The sequence below is a fragment of the Oncorhynchus kisutch genome, linkage group LG9 (genome assembly GCF_002021735.2).
Source record: "Oncorhynchus kisutch isolate 150728-3 linkage group LG9, Okis_V2, whole genome shotgun sequence".
NCBI lineage: Eukaryota > Metazoa > Chordata > Actinopteri > Salmoniformes > Salmonidae > Oncorhynchus > Oncorhynchus kisutch.
This window is the reverse complement of record NC_034182.2, coordinates 18,731,658-18,753,408: the sequence shown is the minus strand read 5'-3', so window position 1 is coordinate 18,753,408 and position 21,751 is coordinate 18,731,658. Positions and strand designations below refer to the sequence as shown.

At 41.4% G+C, this 21,751-nt stretch overlaps 1 protein-coding gene across 5 annotated transcripts in view; it reads right to left on the bottom strand.

Annotated features, from left to right (window-relative positions):
• The window catches only part of LOC109896843 (polyadenylate-binding protein-interacting protein 2B-like), a 33,595-nt gene extending 16,467 nt beyond the window's left edge, over positions 1–17,128 (bottom strand). For 2 of the 5 annotated variants that reach the window (XM_020491235.2, XM_031832054.1), the window contains exons 1-2: positions 16,886–17,126; positions 9,806–9,978 (exon numbers count right to left, since the gene is read on the bottom strand). In XM_020491235.2, the coding sequence (XP_020346824.1) occupies positions 9,806–9,967 (162 nt within the window). In that variant the 5' untranslated portion in view covers positions 9,968–9,978; positions 16,886–17,126. Of the gene's footprint in view, positions 1–9,805; positions 9,979–16,360; positions 16,512–16,885 lie in introns of those variants that run through there. The other 3 variants (XM_020491236.2, XM_020491232.2, XM_020491233.2) reach the window with 3 other exon arrangements.
• Positions 17,129–21,751: the final 4,623 nt, after the last annotated feature.

Sequence of the window (21,751 nt, the reverse complement as noted above, 5' to 3'; positions counted from 1 at the left end):
TAGGCTATTTCATGTGGGTTGGGGTGGGGCGGCAGACACACGCATCTCACATTTCATGACATTACATGTTTATAATATATTGCTTCTAATTTTTTTATATTCCAAATAATACTTTATTATTAATTTCAAACAAGGGCATTAGCATGATAAGAACTTACCAGTCCAAAACGATGTCCTCTCCCGTTCAAAAAAATATTCCTCCACAATCGCTAAATGAAGCGTCCTACAACAATCTGTCTCACCTTCCCAATCAATTTATTCTAAAATTGTGTGTACATCTGTATATCTAGACTTAGATTTAGTTTTCCCTGACTTAGTCGCCATAATTATAGATATATAAACAGCTGAATCTGCTCGTTCAAACAATGCAGTGTGTTATGCGTAGCTTCTTCCGGTAAGAAACTTCAATAGTGAACGACTCACTTTACGCTGAAGCTTACATGGGTTGGTCTTGCAACACAAACATGGCATATTGCCGTTTAGCCCAGATCATTGGCTATTTAATTTTTTTATATCTATTTTATTTTACCTTTATTTAACCAGGCAAGTCAGTTAAAACCTGTTAGGGCAAGGTGAGACGTCTGCGTCTCACATAGCCTACAGGAAATGGAAATGCGCAACGACAAATGCTAATAGTACTCGCTAAAACTCAAACTTTCATTAAAACACACATGCAGGGTACTCAATTAAAGCTACACTCGTGAATCGAGCCAACATGTCAGATTTTTAAAATGCTTTTCGGCGAAAGCATGAGAAGCTATTATCTGATAGCATGCACCCCCCGCAATACCGGAAAAAGATGTAAACAAAGGAATTAGCATAGCCGGCGCTACACAAAACGCAGGAATAAAATATAAAATATTCATTACCTTTGACGAGATTCTTTGTTGGCACTCCTATATGTCCCATAAACATCACAATTGGGTCTTTTTTTCGATTAAATCCATCCATGTATGCCCAAAATGTCCATTTATGAAGCGAGTCCGATCCAGGAAAAAGCAGCTTTACAAAAACGCTACGTCATTTTTTTTTTATTAAAAAAAGTTGCCGATAAACTTTGACAAAACACTTCAAACTACTTTTGTAAGCCAACTTTAGGTATTAGTACACATTAATAATCTATCAAATTGATCACGGGGCGATCTGTATTCAATAGCAGCAGTTCTTGAAATGAAGCTCCGTTTTCTCTCTCTCAAAAGTCCAAGATGTGTACTTGATGACAGGAAGTGCCCATTTCTCATCTGACCAAGGATTAACTTCGAAGCAAATGACAGTACTGGCGACATCGTGTGGAAGCTGTATTGCAACCTCATCGCTATCTATTTTCCCTTCCCATTGACAATACAGGCAACTGGCGGAAGGATATCTTTTTTTTTTTTGTTAACAGTTTTCCTTGGGCTTTCGCTTGCCCCTCATGCTCTGTTATAGCCACAGACATGATTTAACTAGTTCTATAAACTTCAGACTGTTTTCTATCCACACATACTAATCATATGCATGTGCTATATTCCTGGCATGAGTAGCAGGACGTTGCTCTTAAGAGGATTTATTAACCTCTTAGGAGGTTAAGAACAAATTCTTATTTTCATTGACGGCCTAGGAACAGTGGGTTAACTGCCTGTTCAGGGGCAGAACGACAGATTTGTACCTTGTCAGCTCGGGGGTTTGAACTTGCAACCTTCCAGTTACTAGTCCAACGCTCTAACCACTAGGCTACCCTGCCGCCCCGGCTATCTACCCAGCTAGATTTCAAGACGATCAGTGGTCATTGGGTTAAAAGACAGTCAAGCAACAAAACAGCGGGCAAATCATTGGTGCACAATGATGTCATGACTTGTCGTCTTCAAATCGGTTTCTTTCAGTCAATACGTCCCGCAAAATGGCCCATCACGTTTGATTGTGTTACAAACAAACCAGTTGATTGCAGTGAAACCAAACATGACTGGAAAAGTCACGTTCTGTGTGGGTTATTTACCTGGAATGTGTCGTCGAAAATGGAACGAGACGGAATTCACGACACAAGCGGTTCACAAAATGTTTCGTTAGGCTAAAAACGGATTTTATCAAACAAAAGATAATTCATTGTGTAACAATGAGCATTGGAATTGCAAACAGGCGAAGATCGTCAAAGGTAAACAATTTATTTTAATGCAGTTTGTGATTGTTACACCTGTGCTGGTTAATAAATATATATATATATATTAAAATGGGGCTCTATGGTCAGATAAATCGCATCGCATTCTTTCGCAGTAAATCCTTTTTTAAATCTGACAACGCAGTTGGATTAGCAAGATTCTAGGCTTTCGATACATGTGAGACACTTGTATTTTCATGAATGTTTAATATGACTATCTATGTAGCGATCACCGTATGTCGTGGAATTTCGGCCCGCTAGCGGGTTCCGTGCGCAGAGAGGTTAAAGAATTCTTACTGGTTGGTAGGTGATCAAATACATATTAATTTGCATTTTAATTGCATGACATTACTTTAAAAAAAAAAATCATACAATGTGATTTTCTGGATTTTTGTTTTAGATTCCGTCTCTCACAGTTGAAGTGTACCTATGATAAAAACGACAGACGACATGCTTTGTAAGTAGGAAAACCTGGAAAATCGGCAGTGTATCAAATACTTGTTCTCCCCACTGTATATGGAGGGAGACTGAGAAGCAATGCTCTAGGAACCCCTGCTCTGAAAATTCCTCCAAGAGAGGAGGAAATAGTTAATATGCAGTCAGTGACCTGTTTATTGGGTAAGCCACCCTGTTCACGAAAATGGTTCGCTCCTACAGACAGTGAGTCACGTGGCCATGGATTGCTATATAAAGCAGGCATTCAGTTGCTGTTTGATTGAACGTCAGAATGGGCAAAACGAGTGACCAAAGAGACTGAGCGGTTGTCGATGCCAGGCGCGCTAGTTCCAGTATCTCAGAAAACGGGCGGCCTCCTGGGCTTTTCACACACACACGGTTTAGAGAATGGTGCGAAAAAAATACATATTTTAGAAGTTTGGTTGATTGACTTTATTTAACCAGGTAGGCCAGTTGAGAACAAGTTCTCATTTACAACTGCGACCTGGCCAAGATAAAGCAAAGCAGTGTGACAAAAACAGTTAAACAAACGTACAGTCATTAACACAATGGAAAAATCTGTATACAGTGTGTGCAAATGAAGTAAGGCAATAAATAGGCCATTGTGGCAAAGTAATTACAACTTAGCAATTAACACTGGAGTGATAGATGTGCAATTAAAAATACTGGTGTGCAAAAGAGCAGAAAAGGAAGACCCAGAGTCACCTCTGCTGCAGAGGATAAGTTCATTAGAGTTACCAGCCTCAGAAATTGCAGCCCAAATAAATGCTTCACAGAATTCAAGTAACAGACATCAATATCAACTGTTCAGAGGAGACTGTGTGAATCAGGCCTTCATGGTCAAATTACTGCAAAGAAACCACTACTACCAGGCTGTGTAAGGGCTATTTGACCAAGCAGGAGCTTGATAGAGTGCTGCATCAGATGACCTGGCCTCCACAATCACCCGACCTCTCCCCAACAGATGGTTTGGGATGAGTTGGACCGCAGAGGGAAGGAAAAGCAGCCAACAAGTGCTCAGCATATGTGGGAACTCTTTCAAGACGGTTGAAAAATAATTCCAGGTGAAGCTGTTTGAGAAAATGCCACGCATGTGCAAACCTGTCATCAAGGCAAAGGGTGGCTACTTTGAAGAAGCTCAAATATATTTTGATTTGTTTTACACTGTTAGTACATGATTGTGTTATTTCATAGTTTGACTTCACCATTATTCTACAATGTAGGAAATAGTAAAATATAAATGAGTAGGTGTCCAAACTTTTGACTAGTACTGTATGTAAATAAGGTATCAGTTTATTTAATACATTCAAACATTTCTAAAAATATATATTTTCGATTTGTCATTATGGGGTATTGTGTGAGGAATAATATTTATTTAAATACATTTTAGAAAAAGGCTGTAACTTAAATTGTGGAAAATGTCAGGGGGTCCGATTACTTTCCGAATGCACTGTGCGTATGTAATACACACACAAATATATGGGGGATTGGAAATGCAGACAATTACATTGATTGAAACCACAATATTGAAGCTGATCTAGCCACCCCCAAACAATGAGAAACAGTTTGTCTCATACCGCTGTCAGAAGCATTGGCCTAGCATTAATATTGTGTAATATTATAGTATTCACCTCCCCTTGGATTTCTTCACATTTTACAGTCCTAAACAGCTCAAGGTCCTAAACGATATCTTAACCGCCATCGATAAGAAACATTACTGTGCAGCCGTATTCATTGATCTGGCCAAGGCTTTCGACTGTCAATCACCACATCCTCATCGGCAGACTCGACAGCCTTGGTTTCTCAAATGATTGCCTCGCCTGGTTCACCAACTACTTCTCTGATAGAGTTCAGTGTGTCAAATCGGAGGGTCTGCTGTCCGGACCTCTGGCAGTCTCTATGGGGGTGCCACAGGGTTCAATTCTTGGACCGACTCTTCTCTGTATACATCAATGAGGTCGCTCTTGCTGCTGGTGAGTCCCTGATCCACCTCTACGCAGACGACACCATTCTGTATACTTCCGGCCCTTCTTTGGACACTGTGTTAACAACCCTCCAGGCAAGCTTCAATGCCATACAACTCTCCTTCCGTGGCCTCCAATTGCTCTTAAATACAAGTAAAACTAAATGCATGCTCTTCAACCGATCGCTACCTGCACCTACCCGCCTGTCCAACATCATTACTCTGGACGGCTCTGACTTAGAATACGTGGACAACTACAAATACTTAGGTGTCTGGTTAGACTGTAAACTCTCCTTCCAGACCCATATCAAACATCTCCAATCCAAAGTTAAATCTAGAATTGGCTTCCTATTTCGCAACAAAGCATCCTTCACTCATGCTGCCAAACATACCCTTGTAAAACTGACCATCCTACCAATCCTCGACTTTGGCGATGTCATTTACAAAATAGCCTCCAATACCCTACTCAACAAATTGGATGCAGTCTATCACAGTGCAATCCGTTTTATCACCAAAGCCCCATATACTACCCACCATTGCGACCTGTACGCTCTCGTTGGCTGGCCCTCGCTTCATACTCGTCGCCAAACCCACTGGCTCCGTGTCATCTACAAGACCCTGCTAGGTAAAGTCCCCCCTTATCTCAGCTCGCTGGTCACCATAGCATCTCCCACCTGTAGCACACGCTCCAGCAGGTATATCTCTCTAGTCACCCCCAAAACCAATTCTTTCTTTGGCCGCCTCTCCTTCCAGTTCTCTGCTGCCAATGACTGGAACGAACTACAAAAATCTGAAACTAGAAACACTTATCTCCCTCACTAGCTTTAAGCACCAACTGTCAGAGCAGCTCACAGATTACTGCACCTGTACATAGCCCACCTATAATTTAGCCCAAACTACCTCTTTCCCAACTGTATTTAATTTTTATTTATTTTGCTCCTTTGCACCCCATTATTTCTACTTTGCACATTCTTCCATTGCAAAACTACCATTCCAGTGTTTCACTTGCTATATTGTATTTACTTTGCCACCATGGCCTTTTTTGCCTTTACCTCCCTTCTCACTTCATTTGCTCACATTGTATATAGACTTGTTTATACTGTATTATTGACTGTATGTTTGTTTTACTCCATGTGTAACTCTGTGTCGTTGTATCTGTCGAACTGCTTTGCTTTATCTTGGCCAGGTCGCAATTGTAAATGAGAACTTGTTCTCAACTTGCCTACCTGGTTAAATAAAAGGTAAAATAAATTTAAAAAAAACAGTGTTACAAAGTGGGATTAAAATGCATTTGGCAAAAATCTACACAAAATACTAATGTCAAAGTATTGGGGGAAATCGACAATTTCTTTAAAAGTTATGAAAAATTAAAACACTAATACACCTGTATTAGAAAAATATTCACCCCCTAGTCAGGACATGTTAGAAACACCTTTGGCAGCAATATATTATATATATATATATATATATATAAAATATAGATTATCTATGGCTAGCCATAGATTCAAGCAATTTATGTCCAAACTAAACTTGGCCACTTAAAGCAGACTGAAGCAGGTTTTCCTCTAGGATTTTGCCTGTGCTTAGCTACATCCTGTTTATTCCGAAAAACTAATCTTTGACAATGTCAAGCATACCCAGACCATGATGCATGAGTCAGTTATGCGTCGTTTGCCCCAAACAGGCTTTGCATTTAGGCCAAAAAGTACATTCTTACAGTATAACAGTACCCTGTTGCATACATGCACGTTTTGGAATATTAGTATTATTCTTTACACTCATTATTATGGAGTAACTACAATGTTGATCCTTCCACAGCTCTCTCCCATCACAGCCATTTGACTGCGTAGCCGTTAAAAAAAATCCAATGGCCTCATGGTGACATTCCTGAGCAGTTTCCTTCCTGTCCTGCAGCTCAGTTCAGGAGGACGACAATAATCCACAGGATAATTATTAACTTGAGCATGCTTAACTTCTAAACCCTTGGTGTTAGGGGGCAGTAATTTTCATTTTTGAAAAAAAAAAACATTCCCGTTTTAAAACGGGATATTTTGCCAGGAAAAGATGCTAGAATATGCATATAATTGACAGATTTGGATAGAAAACACTAACGTTTCCAAAACTGTAAAGATATTGTCTGTGAGTATAACAGAACTGATGTTGCAGGCGAAAGCCCGAGAAAAATCCAATCCGGAAGTACCCCAGGTTTTGAAAGCGCTGCCTTCCAATGACTCCCTATATGGCTGTGAATGTACCATCAACGAGCTTGCGCTTTCTACGTATTCCCCAAGGTGTCTACAGCATTGTGACGTAGTTTTACGCATTTCGGTTGAAGAATAGCCGTATGGGGGCACATTGCGTAAGTGGTCACATGGTGGCTCCGAGAGAGAATCTCGCGTAAAGTGCAGAGGTACCCATTACTCCAATCGGTCCTAGAGAAAAAGGAATTGTCCCGACGGATATATTAATCGAATAGATATTAGAAAAACACCTTGAGGATGGATTCTAAACAACGTTTGCGATGTTTGTCGATATTTGAGCTAATTTGGAATATTATTCGGTGTTGTGGTCACCGCAATTTCCGGGCGATTTCTCAGCCAAACGTGAAGAACAAACGGAGCCATTTCACCTACAAAAATAATATTTTGGGGAAAAATTAACTTTGGCTGTCTACCTGGGAGTCTCGTGAGTGAAAACATCCGAAGTTCAAAGGTAAACGATTTAATTGGATTGCTTTTCTGATTGTGACAAGTTTGCCTGCTGCTAGCAAGGCATAATGCTATGCTATGATAAGCTTACACAAATGCTTGTCTAGCGTTGGCTGTAAAGCATATTTTGAAAATCTGAGATGACAGGGTGATTAACAAAAGGCTAAGCTGTGTTCCAATATATTTCACTTGTGATTTTCATGAATAGGAATATTTATGTCCGTAGCGCTATGCTAATTAGTGTCAGATGATGATAACGGTCCCGTTCACGGGCTGGGCGTCACTACAGGTTAAGGTATAGGGGGCAGCATTTTCACTTTTGGATAAATAGCGTGCCCAATTTCAACTTTCTGCTACTCATGCCAGGAATATAAGATATGCATATTAGTAGATTTGGATAGAAAACACTGAAGTTTCTAAAACTGTTTGAATCATGTCTGTGAGTATAACAGAACTTATGTAGCAGGCAAAACCCCGAGGACTAACAGTTCAGAATGTATTTATTTTTGGTCTCTCTGTTCACCGAGTTGTCATTGGCAAATTATATTTCTTAGGAACCTGTTTTCAGTTCCTACCGCTTCCACTGGATGTCACCAGTCTTTGGAATTTTGTTGAGGTTATTCATTTGTGCAATGAAGAAGTAAGTCATCTAGGAGCAACGTAACACTGTTGAGTGCGCAAGACGTGAAAAGTAGCATGGTTTGTTTTCTTCCTGTATTGAACACAGATAGACCCGTATACAATTTGATCGATTATTAACGTTTAAAAATACCTAAAGTTGTATTACAAAAAAAGTTTGAAATATTTTGGCAAAGTTTATAGGCAACTTTTAAATGTTTTGTAGTGACATTGCAGCTGTTTTTTTCTGGATCAAACAAATGGACATTTGGATATATATGGACGGAATTAAATCAAACAAAAAGGACCAATTGTGATGTTTATGGGACATATTGGAGTACCAACAAAAGAAGCTCGTCAAAGGTAATGCATGTTTTATATTTTATTTCTGTGTAGCGCCTGCAGGGTTGAAATATGCTACCTTCTTCGTTTACTATTGTGCTGTCATCAGATAATAGCTTCTTATGCTTTCGTCGAAAAGCCTTTTTAAAATCTGACACGTTGGCTGGATTCACAACGAGTGTAGCTTTAAATCGAGTATCTTACATGTGATTTCATGAAAGTTTGATTTTTATATCATTTTTTTTCTTCATTTGCCACGCTGCATTTTCCCAGTTTTTTGCCCAAGTGGGACGCAAGAGTCCCCTATACCTTAAGAAGTTAAAGGATATTACGTTACCCATCTACCAATCACTGCCCTTCTTTATGTGGCTTTCGAAAAGCTCCCTGGTCTTTGGAATTTTATCTGCCTTTCTGGCGCAGGGGTCCCGCTAGCGACCCACCTCGACAACATCCAGTGAAATTGCAGAGCGCCAAATTCAAAATACAGAAAACGTAATATTAAACCTTCATGATAATACAAGTGTCATACATGATTCTTTAGCTTAGAATCTTGGCAATCTAACCGCATAGTTGGATTTCAAAAAGGCTTTACGGCGAAAGCACAACATTCGATTATCTGAGGTCAGCGCCCCACAACAGCATATTATCCAAACAAGGGTCACAAAATCCCAAACAGCGATAGAATAAGTCACTTACCTTTGAAGATCTTCCTCTGATCGCAATCACAAGAATCCCAGGAACACAATGAATGGTCGTTTTGTTTGATAAATTCCTTCTTTATATCCCAAATAGTGCGTTTAGTGGGCGTCATTGAGTTCAGTAATCCACCCGTTCAGAATGCAGACATAGGCGTTCCAAAAGTTACCAGTAAAGTTTATCCAAACAACGTTTCTAATTCATTATTAGGTACTCCAATCTAAATAAACAATATTTCATACAGAGCAAACCATTTTCAATAGGAATGGAAAATAATGCAGTGCACGCCCTCGGTCACGTGCTCAATTAGACTAGTTTTGCCATAGGTCTTCCTGAGGATAAACAACTATTCCCCTTTGGTTTTTCAGAATACAAGCCTGAAACCATGTATAAAGACTGTGGACATATAGTGGAAGCCATAGGAACTGCAATTTGGGAGGCGGAAGTCTTTGGTTTCAATAACTTCAACTTGGTATTGGCTGGCAGGTCAACAGAAAAAAAAAATTTGTCCTTGGGTTTGCACCTGTCAAATCATTTCTCTTATACTCACAGACATAATTATAACAGTTTTAGAAACTTTAGTGTTTTCTACCCAATACTACCATGCATATGCAAATCCTAGCTTCTGGGCCTGAGTAACAGGTAGTTGACTTTGGACCTCAGTCATCCAAAATTCCAAATACTTCCCCCTCTCCCTAACAAGTTTCACACTCAATACTTGACAGAGGGAGATTACAGATGTCTATGGGGGACAGAGGAAGGGGAAGTCATTCATTTCAAACAGAGCGAGTCCATGTAACCTGTGATTTGTCACCACATTTTAATTTAGGATTGCCTAAAGGGGTGAATACTTATGCAACAATTATATTTTACTGTGTGTGTACCAACCTGTCTGTTGTACGCATCCTCGTTCTCCATCCACATGTACTCAGCGAAGGGATCGTCTCCTCCCTGTTCACCCTCTCCTGCATGGCCATTGGCTACAGCCTCCATGCCTTCCTTCCCCGGCGCCCTGCCCCCCGGCGTCTTCGCTACCTCGGGACCACTCATCTCCGACGGCTCTGATTGGGCGGGATAGATAGATTAATGTTTTTGTGTTTTTTTGCTGGCTACTCACTAGCATGTGGGCTTGTGCGTGAGAGATTGTTTATGACTTAACCTTTGCCTCCCCCATTGAAGAGTTGCAGCGGTGAGACAAGATCGTAATTTGGAGAAAGAAAAAAGGTCAAATACAAAAAAAATACATAAAAAATGATATACCCCTATGGGCTAGGCTACATGAGATGAAAAAGTTTTGCTTGCCAACAGTGGGCATCATTCACAAGTTAATATCGTCACCCATCCGACTACTCAAATTTAATATGGTCATTATATACTAAATAATATGTGTGAACCTAGTTTTGATTTAGAATGGACCGTTATCATGCACCTGTCTCGGAACAGGGGTGTAGGGGAAAACAATATGTAATCTATGCACTTAAATGGCGAACGGATGACGCTTTTCCCGTGGTTCATTTTCATGCAAGCCTGGTAGGCTATATTACTGTTGCAAATAACTTAATATTAGGAAGGTTAAGGAATAAGTAGGCCAAGCCTATAGAAAACTGATGGGATCTTCTTTTTAATAGGCGATCAAAACACTTCACACAAATCCATAGCCTATAGAAATGTTGCAGAACATGAGCTCATTAAGCGTTTGATTTGATTTTCAAAACATTGATGTCAGAGTGATTAGAGGGACAATAGTGCTGAGTACAAGGCAGTTAGCAAGTTTGGTAGTCCACTAATGACCATCGGCAGCATCAGAGCTCAGAGAAGCCTAATTACAGTGATTAAATGGTCGCATAGAATTCGACTGCGGCCATGACTCATTACCGCCACACAGGCGGTCACACGGTCACCGTAACAGCCCTGGGCATGACCTTTGCTTCGCTGCAGTTGATAACCACTGGAGTGGAGTCTTGTCAGTTTTTTCTTGTAGGCCTAGATGTTGGTTTGTGTGATAAAACAGCCAGGCCATCGGCGAAGCCAAGGTCTCGCCTGATCTTCTATTGTTCACCGGATGACCTAGTCTATTGCCAGGTTGAAGAGTAAGGCAGATAACACACAACCTTGACGAACTCCAGACTTCACAGCAAAGCTTGTGTTGTTTGTTCCCAGTGTGCATGAAAAGTTCATGTAGAACTGTTTTATGATTTTAACATGTCTGGATTCCATCTGCAACACAGATTTCATCAGCATTTTGAAAAGACTTAAGAAAGCTTACTCAACTCTCACACAATATTCTCCGACAGCAGCACTGTACTGTCTGATTTTGATATTACTACAAGTGTTGCATGTTGTGTGATCTCTCCCTCTGAAATTGTTGTTTGTGCTTCTTTCAGCCATGAGCTAGAAAAAAATCCAATTAAAATTGTTAAATGAAAATCGTGTGATGGAGATTCTCCCATTCACTGATTAAACATGGGTGCAAGGTGTGTGTAGCTTTGTTAATGTTGTTGTAAGAGTTCCATTAACCCCAATAATGACAAATTGAATACAATTCCATAAATGTATTTTGTTTAAGATCATTCCAATCATAAAGGGCTACACACAAGTCAAAAGAGGTGCACTAGCCTTTTAGCAGTTTACTAGTTTAGAGGGAGGTAACACCTGGCAAGGCCGGATTAAGACCCTAGAGCAGATGTCCGCGCCCCCGTGGAAATCTAACTACCATAATAAAACATCTCCATCAAACTGTCAGTTTAAAATACAGATCAGTTTTTTTTCTTTTTCACCTTTATTTAACCAGGTAGTCAAGTTGAGAACAAGTTCTCATTTACAATTGCGACCTGGCCAAGATAAAGCAAAGCAGTTCGACACATCCATTTTTCTCCACCACATCAGCTAATGTCGCACTTCTCCATCAAATCAAATTGTATTTGTCACATACACATGATTAGCAGATGTTATTTATTGCGGGTGTAGCGAAATGCTTGTGTTTCTAGCTCCAACAGTGCAGTAATAGCTAACAAATTGCACATATAGCCAATACACACAAATAAATCTAAGTAGGAATGAATTAAGACTATATACATATGGACGAGCGATGTTAGAGCAGAACGGACTAAGATACAGTAGAATAGTATAGAATACTGTATATACATATGAGATGAGTAATGCAAGATAACTATTAAGTGAATGAGAAACCGTTGCATAGTATAGAACAGTATATACAGATTAAATGCGGTGAAAGGTGACAGAGCAAGACGGAGATAGAGTGGTGTTTGTCATTGGTTGGACAATAAGACTTTGTACAGCTGTGTTGTCATCTAGTGGAGAAGTTTAGTACTGTAGCTTTACATTTTCTAACTCTTGGTGCAAAGCTATTTCCGTTCAGAACGACAGTCTCTTACTAGGCCTTGGTTAAAGATACGTCTAAGTACTTTGAGTTAATAGGACATGCGTTTGCTAATTCAAATTGTGTTTCTATAATTTATGTTATTTACATGTTTTCTATGTTCCGATTATGCTAAGCTAATTGCGCTAACTATCGTCCATTCACTTAACATTATGTGTTAGCATGCTAGCTAATGTTTTGTGACAGAATTGAGCTTCTTTGGGTTTTGGACGAAAATAATGTGTTCAGATTCCTCGTGACAGAGCTAAAGTATTAGTTATTCAGTTGTATGGACACTTAGTTTGTGTGTATATGTTGTGTATGTATATGTTTTGTGGCACCTTTCCTGTGACCTTTCCTGTGATGTAAATTGTTCTAATTTCTGTAGTCATGTTGGCTAACTAGGCTTATTTTCTTGTTGCTAGCTCATGATAGAAACGCTGTTCTTTATTTGTATGAATGTATATAGTGATTTTTCTAATACATTCTCCTTTCTGTATCTGTTAAAAACCAAATATATTTTACTAAAGATACTTAACGGTACCAGTGCCTCCCTGATTCTTTAATGGAAGAGTGTAAACTGTCTGCCAAGCTTTGTAGCCTACACATTGTGAGGGCAGAACAATGAGACATTAGGTCTTCCTTCTCACAAAATCGCCTGTAGAGTCCGAACAGTTTGGGCTACAAACTATTATGACCCCTCTGTGGAAAGGTGAGACTCTCATGAACCCCTGGGCCCAGGAGGCCAAGCATTCCAACCACAGGAACCCGCTCTCAATGTTCAAAATACACCAGAGAGCATAATGTAGCCACAGAGGATCAATAGTTTCCTTTGGCCTATTTTGCAAATGAGATGTGTTTTTCTCCCAGACAACTGGATGATGGGGAAAACTGTATTAATTAGGTTTAAAAATAATAATAAAAGGAAACTGCTAAAGGAAACTCTGGCGTTAATTAAGTGACATGGCCCAAGGAAAAACATCTGGTCTATGATGTTAACACAACACATGTAATGGTGCTTATGTAATTTTATTTGACCTTTATTTAACTAGGCAAGTCAGTTAAGAACACATTCTTATTTTCAATGACGGCCTAGGAACAGTGGATTAAGTGCCTTGTTCAGGGGCAGAACGACAGATTTTTACCGTGTCAGCTCGAGGGAGTCGGTCTTGCAACCTTCCAGTTACTAGTCCAATGTAGCTAGCTGGGACACACTTTTCACACCACCTCAATACAAAGTGATTTTCGTAGCAGGTTAGGAGAGAATTTCTCTAACCCTACCCTTAGTCTCCTAACCTGCTACAAAAAAAGTAACTTCGGTATCGAAGTGGCATGAAAAGGGTGTTCCCCATAGCTAGCCAGCTAGAGACTTGCATGGGAGTGTAGCAATCGCATAAGATTGCATTCAAATCAAAAGTATTGGTCACATACAGATGTTATTGCAGGTGTAGCGAAATGCCTGTGTTTCTAGCGACGACAGTGCAGTAATATCTATCAATTTCACAACATATACCCAATACACACAAATCTAAGTAAATGAAGCTGGTGTGATATATATATATATATATACTGCTCAAAAAAAATAAACACTTAAACACAATGTAAATCCAAGTCAATCACACTTCTGTGAAATCAAACTGTCCACTTAGGAAGCAACACTGATTGACAATAAATTTCACATGCTGTTGTGCAAATGGAATAGACAACAGGTGGAAATTATAGGCAATTAGCAAGACACCCCCAATAAAGGAGTGGTTCTGCAGGTGGTGACCACAGACCACTTCTCAGCTTCCTGGCTGATGTTTTGGTCACTTTTGAATGCTGGCGGTGCTTTCACTCTAGTGGCTCAGGTAGAGTAGCTCATCCAGGATGCCACATCAATGCGAGCTGTGGCAAGAAGGTTTCCTGTGTCTGTCAGCATAGTGTCCAGAGCATGGAGGCACTACCAGGAGACAGGCAGTACATCAGGAGACGTGGAGGAGGGGGCCGTAGGAGAGCAACAACCCAGCAGCAGGAGCGCTACCTCCACCTTTGTGCAAAGAGGAACACTGCCAGAGCCCTGCAAAATGACCCCCAGCAGGCCACAAATGTGCATGTGTCTGTATGTGGGTCCGACATCCACAGGTGGGGGTTGTGCTACAGCCCAACACCGTGCAGGACGTTTGGCTTTTGCCAGAGAACACCAAGATTGGCAAATTCGCCACTGGCGCCCTGTGCTCTTCACAGATGAAAGCAGGTTCACACTGAGCACATGTGACAGACGTGACAGAGACTGGAAACGCCGTGGAGAACGTTCTGCTGCCTGCAACATCCTCCAGCATGACCGGTTTGGCGGTGGGTCAGTCATGGTGTGGGGTGGCATTTCTTTGGGGGGCCGCACAGCCCTCCATGTGCTCGCCAGAGGTAGCCTGACTGCCATTAGGTACCGAGATGAGATCCTCAGACCCCTTGTGAGACCATATGCTGGTGCGGTTGGCCCTGGGTTCCTCCTAATGCAAGACCTCATGTGGCTGGAGTGTGTCAGCAGTTCCTGCAAGAGGAAGGCATTGATGCTATGGACTGGCCCGCCCGTTCCCCAGACCTAAATCCAATTGAGTACATCTGGGACATCATGTCTCGCTCCATCCACCACGTTGCACCACAGACTGTCCAGGAGTTGGCAGATGCTTTAGTCCAGGTCTGGGAGGAGATCCCTCAGGAGACCATCCGCCACCTCATCAGGAGCATGCCCAGGCGTTGTAGGGAGGTCATACAGGCACGTGGAGGCCACACACACTACTGAGCCTCATTTTGACTTGTTTTAAGGACATTACATCAAAGTTGGATCAGCCTTTAATTTTGAGTGTGACTCCAAATCCAGACCTCCATGGGTTGATATTTGATTTCCATTGATAATTTGTGTGTGATTTTGTTGTCAGCACATTCAACTATGTAAAGAAAAGTACTTAAGAATATTTCATTCATTCAGATCTAGGATGTGTTATTTTAGTGTTCCCTTTATTTTTGAGCAGTGTATATAAAAGAGGCAGTTGTAGCTATATAGAGATCTAGCGTGCTACAGTAGCTAGGCTACTCAGCTACAACACGGGCAAGTTTATATGCTAGTCATGACACCCACCCAACGTTTGCTTGGTCCTAACAAACGGTTACATTTTCTGTTCTCGTGACTTAGTAATATCATGCTAATGAAGTGTAGGACAATGAGCTAGAACTAGCTAACGTCACAAATGAAACCACGTGTTGTATTTATTTTACAATCCACAACGCCAGGATTACACCTGTAGGTTGCTACTGGCTTTCGATCTGATTATCCTTAATTTTTTTTTACTAGTCTGGTGTATTCATTAGGATAACAGTTTACGATTTAAGAACCAAAACTTCAGGTTTCTATTGGACAAATGTATTTAGACCCCTGCCCAATCGGCGGAATTAATACACCACGGGTTCTTCTCTGCCTTGTGAAATGCTTAATTCTCGACTAAGACTTTGGCTAAATCTTCTAAATTCGTGGTGGTGGATTAAATGCTAGTTTATAATAGACCAGTGTCACAGCTTGTCAAAAAGGCTAGTTAGCTAACATCAAGGTTGGTTACAACACACAGGACCTGCACATTAAGTTATAACATAACAATAGTTACATGACATTAGCGAACTGTTAGTTAAAATAGAGGATTTAGCTAGGTAATACTAACGGGCAACAAACACCATAACCATGCGACCACTACCACGGATGGGCCTACAAGGAAAACATAACGGAACGCTAGCTAAAGGAGTTAACTAGCTAGCTAAATTTCACAAAACATCGACAGTGAACATGTTTTGGAAAATGGAACAGCAATATTAAATTATATAACTGCACAAAGCAATGTAACAACGAGTCGGATTCCATTCACATGGCACAATGGATTGATGCGTCAGAGACGCAACTAATTAGGAAAACTAGCATGGCTAGTTAAGTGAATGGGATTTTAGAAAGGAATCCGTTCAAAACGCAAGACTCGGCGTTCAAGTGCGTGGCTGTGAAATCCATGTAATAACTGACCGTGGGTGTTCGAAAGTAGTACCTGGCATCTCGTGCTTTCGCGTTACTTCAAGCAGACAAATAACGTATTCCCAACCCAACAACACTTTCCTGGAGAGGCTAGCTAAACGACATTAGAAACAGTGGTCTGTATGCTTGAACAAACATCAAACACGCGCCCCCTCCAGTCTCTTTCACCAAAAACACACGCGCGTGTAGCGGAGTGTTAAGAAAAGGTAAGTCTATGGGCTTTATGTGTTGAATATTGGAATAGAAACAAAAGTATACCAGACTGTTACTAAACAGTTGTTGCTTGTGACACAGTGGATAGCTCTAGTTCAAAGCAATGCTAGTATTTAAAAAAAATGCACTGTTGGCTAGCAGAGTAAACAACGTTATGTTAGCTAGCTAACGGACAATGCAAAGTGTGTTTTCTGAAAATCACTAACGTTATATCCTTTATAGTTATCGACTTAGCTTTGTTTTTATATTCAACTGTCAAGCAATACGAGCATTCTGAATAAAAATAAACAGGCACAGCAATTAACTTAGCAATATAGCGACTTACCAATAACTACTCACCAACCAAATTGAGATGTGATAAACAAAACCCGTCCTAAAAACTAAACAACGGCGGCGTCTCCTATCTTCCCGGAAATGCGAAAGAACCACACCACAAAACAATAGAATACATCCGTTTAAGCCTCGTTAAATATGCGTCTTTGTCAGTTTTCTCCCATTATTGTCCATAGAGAGACTCGAAAATCACGATTTGTGCCACAAAGGCGAGCCAGGGAAACGGTCACGTGGTACCGATTGTCCAACTGTACACACAGAACCTTCGATAAGCCCCGCCTCCTTTGTGTTGCAACCTCAGACAAGTAGGGGGGAAGTGGGAAGTAGGGGTGCTGACAGTGTTGGGTTTGTTACTTTCTAAGTGTAATCCGTTACTCTTCTTCTAACCCAATTGCTTTCTACTACATATAATAATACGATTAAATTATATATGTACATTAGAAACCAAAGTCTATCAGAATTCCAGTCATTCCAATTCGTGTTATACCCCTTGATCTTCAAGAATAGGACTTGGAAATATGGAAGTCTAGATTAACCAAATTGTTTTACCTGAGCATGACCCAAAAACTAAGGATTTATTAGCCAGCCCTACTCTACTCAAATTGACTCATTGATTGAAGTTGAAAAATAAATGCTGCGCTCATTGAATGGCATGCTTTGAGCACTACTGAAAAGTGCTATTTACATGTGAAAAATGAATGCCATATGCTGCGTTTGCTACAGGCCTATTGTTTACCTTTTTGTTGGTGACACTTTGATGTCTTTCTAATATGCAGCTGTTTGAAGGGCAAATCCATGAAACAATAACAAAACGGTTGCCCAACAAGAAAGCAAAATCATTTTTTGATATGATGTTCTCTGTGATTCTTAATGTAAACATTTAGGGCAGTAGTGGATCTGTACAGGTACTCTGTACAGGCACTTTGGTAAAAAGCTGAGGGATGGGCCTGGAGAAATGTAACCACTCTCAGATTAATAGACAGCTATGGATGTAAGGACTGCCTCATAACATGGTTAACACAAAAAAAATTACATCCATGATATAAAAATTGTTGTGTTAACAATGTTATGAGGCTATACAGTGTTTGTTTACATTTACAATGTTTACAAACATTGGAGTAAAACAAGCTTATATTTTGGGTTCTCATGGAGTGTGACAGTTGAACTAAGTTCATGAGGCATTTCTAAGTTATATTCTTCAAGAATCAATCGATATATATATATATATATATATATATATGCTACCGTTCAAAAGATTGCGGTCAGATAGAAATGTCCTTGTTTTCAATGAAAACATACATGAACTGAGTTGCAAATTGAATAGGAAATATAGTCAAGACGTTGACAAGGTTATAAATATGGATTTTTAATTTAAATAATAATTTTGTCCTTCAAACTTTGCTTTCGTCAAAGAATCCTCCATTTGCAACAATTACAGCCTTGCAGACCTTTGGTATTCTAGTTGTCAATTTGTTAAAAGTAATCTTAAGAGATTTCACCCATGCTTCCGGAACCACCTCCCACAAATTGGATTGGCTTGATGGACACTTCTTACGTACCATACGGCCAAGCTGCCCCCACAAATCAAATAAATCAAATGTATTTATATAGCCCGTCTTACATCAGCTGATATCTCAAAGAAACCCAGCCTAAAACCCCAAACAGCAAGCAATGCAGGTGTAGAAGCATGGCTAGGAAAAACTCCCTAGAAAGGCCAAAACCTAGGAAGAAACCTAGAGAGGAACCAGGCTATGAGGGGTGGCCAGTCCTCTTCTGGCTGTGCCGGGTGGAGATTATAACAGAACATGCCAAGATGTTGAAATGTTCATAAATGACCAGCATGGTCAAATAATAATAATCACAGTAGTTGTCGAGGGTGCAGCAAGTCAGCAGCTTAGGAGTAAATGTCAGTTGGCTTTTCATAGCCGATTATTAAGAGTATCTCTACCGCTCCTGCTGTCTCTAGAGAGTTGAAAAAAGCAGGTCTGGGACAGGTAGCACATCCGGTGAACAGGTCGGGGTTCCATAGCCGCAGGCAGAACAGTTGAAACTGGAGCAGCAGCACGGCCAGGTGGACTGGGGACAGCAAGGAGTCATCAATGCCAGGGAGTCCTGAGGCATGGTCCTAGGGCTCAGGTCCACCGAGAGAGAGAATTAGAGAGAGTATACTTCAATTCATACAGGACACCGGATAAGACAGGAGAAGTACTCCAGATGTAACAAACTGACCCTAGCCCCCCGACACATACTGCAGCATAGATACTGGAGGCTGAGACAGGAGGGGTCAGGAGACACTGTGGTCCCATCCGAAGATGGGCCACAGCTCACAACAGCTCAATAGGCTTGAGATCCGGTGACTGTACTGGCCACTCCATTATAGACAGAATACCAGCTGATTAGTTCTTCCTTAAATAGTTATTGCATAGTTTGGTGCTGTGCTTTGGGTCATTGTCCTGTTTGTAGGAGGAAATTGGCTCCAATTAAGCGCTGTCCACAGGGTATGGTATGGTGTTGCAAAATGGAGTGATAGCTTTCCTTCTTCAAGATCCCTTTTACCATGTACAAATGTAGGAAAAAGGAAACCGCACACTACTCTTGGTAGTATCACTGATCTTTAATAAGCTTATGTATCGGCCTCACAGCCTTCATCAGAGCTTTTGATGAAGGCCGTGAGGCCGATACGTAAGCTTATTAAAGATCAGTGATACTACCAAGAGCAGTGTGCGGCTTCCGTTTTCCTTCATCGTGTTCAATTGTTGCCATGCACCTGCAAATAAGATGTGTGAGTGCCTTTTGGACCCTGTACAAATGTCCCACTTCACCACCACCAAAGCACCCCCAGACCATCACATTGCAACTACCATGCTTGACAGATGGTGTCAAGCACTCCTCCAGCATCTTTTCATTTTTTCTGCGTCTCACGAATGTTCTTCTTTGTGATCAGAACACCTCAAACTTAGATTTGTCTGTCCATAACACTTTTTTCTAATCTTCCTCTGTCCCATCTCGGTGTTCTTTTGCCCATCTTAATCTTTTCTTTTTATTGGCCAGTCTGAGATATGTCTTTTTCTTTGCAACTCTGCCTAGAAGGCCAGCATCCCGGAGTCGCCTCTTCACTGTTGACATTGAGACCTCTGTTTTGCAGGTACTATTTAATGAAGCTGCCAGTTGAGGACTTGTGGGGCATCTGTTTCTCAAACTAGACACTCTAATGTACTTGTACTCTTGCTCAGTTGTGCATCGGGGCCTCCCACTTCTCTTTCTATTCTGATTAGAGCCCGTTTGCGCTGCTCTGTGAAGGGAGTAGTACACAGCGGTGTACGAGATCTTAAGTTTCATGGCAATTTCTCGCACGGTTTCGCCTTCATTTAGAATAGACTGATGGGAGGCCGAGCAGTTGCCATACCAGGCAGGGATGCAACCTGTCAGGATGCTCTCAATGGTGCAGCTGTAAACCCTTTTGAGGATCTGAGGACCCGTGCCAAATCTTTTCAGTCTCCTGGGGGGGGGGGGGGGGGGTAGCTTTTGTCGTACCCTCTTCATGACTGTCTTGGTGTGCTTGGACCATGTTAGTTTGTTGGTGATGTGTACGCCAAGGAACTTGAAGCTCTCAACCAGCTTCACTACAGCCCCGTCGATGAGAATGGGGGCGTGCTCGGTTCTCCTTTTACTGTAGTTCACAATCATCTCCTTTGTCTTGATCACGTTGAGGGAGATGTTGTTGTCCTTGCACCACACGGTCAGGTCTCTGACCTCTCATTGTTGTTCGTGATCAGGCCTACCACTGTTGTGTCATCGGCAGACTTAATGATGGTGTTGGATTCGTGCCTGGCCGTGCAGTCATGAGTGAACAAGGAGTATAGGAGGGGACTGAGCACACACCCCTGAGGGGCCACAGTGTTGAGGATCAGCGTGGTGGATTGTTACCTACCCTTACCACCTGGGGGCGGCCCGTCAGGAAGACCAGGATCCAGTTGCAGAGGGAGGTGTTTAGTCCCAAGGTCTAAAGGTCAACCCAGAGGTTGAAAATGTCAGTGAAGACACTTGACAGTTGGTCAGCGCATGCTCGGAGTACAGGTCCTGGTAATCCGTCTGGCCCTGCGGCCCTGTAAATGTTGACTTGTTTAAAGGTCTTACTCGCATCGGCTGCGGAGAGCGTGATCACACAGTCGTCCGGAATAGTTGATGCTCTCATGCATGTTTCAGTGTTACTTGAATCGACGGCGAGCATAGAAGTTTTTTAGCTCGTCTGGTAGGCTCGTGTCACTGGGCAGCTCTCAGCTGTGCTTCCCTTTGTAGTCTTTGCCTGTTTTATGGTTCGTCGGATGGCATAGCGAGATTTCTTATAATCTTCCGCTCCTTGAAAGCGGCAGCTCTACCCTTCAGCTCAGTGTGAATGTTGCCTGTCATCCATGGCTTCTGGTTGGGGTATGTACGTACAGTCACTGTGGGGCCAACGTTATCGATGCACTTATTGATGAAGCCAGTGACTATTGTGGTGTACTCCTCAATGCCATCGTAAGATTCCCAAGAACAAACAGTCCTGTAGTTCAGCATCTGCTTCATATAACCACTTTTTTATAGACTGAGTCACTTGTGCTTCCTGCTTTAATTTTTGCCTGTAAGCAGGAATCAGGAGGATAGAATTATGGTCAGATTTGCCGAATGGAGGGCGAGGGAGAGCTTTGTACACGTCTCTGTGTGTGGAGTAAATGAAGAGTTTTTTCCCCCTTGTTGCACATTTAACACGCTGATAGAAATTAGGTAAAACGGATTTAAGTTTCCCTGTATTAAAGTCCCAGCCCACTTGGAGTGTTGCCTCTGGATGAGCATTTTCCTGTTTGCTTATGGTGGTATA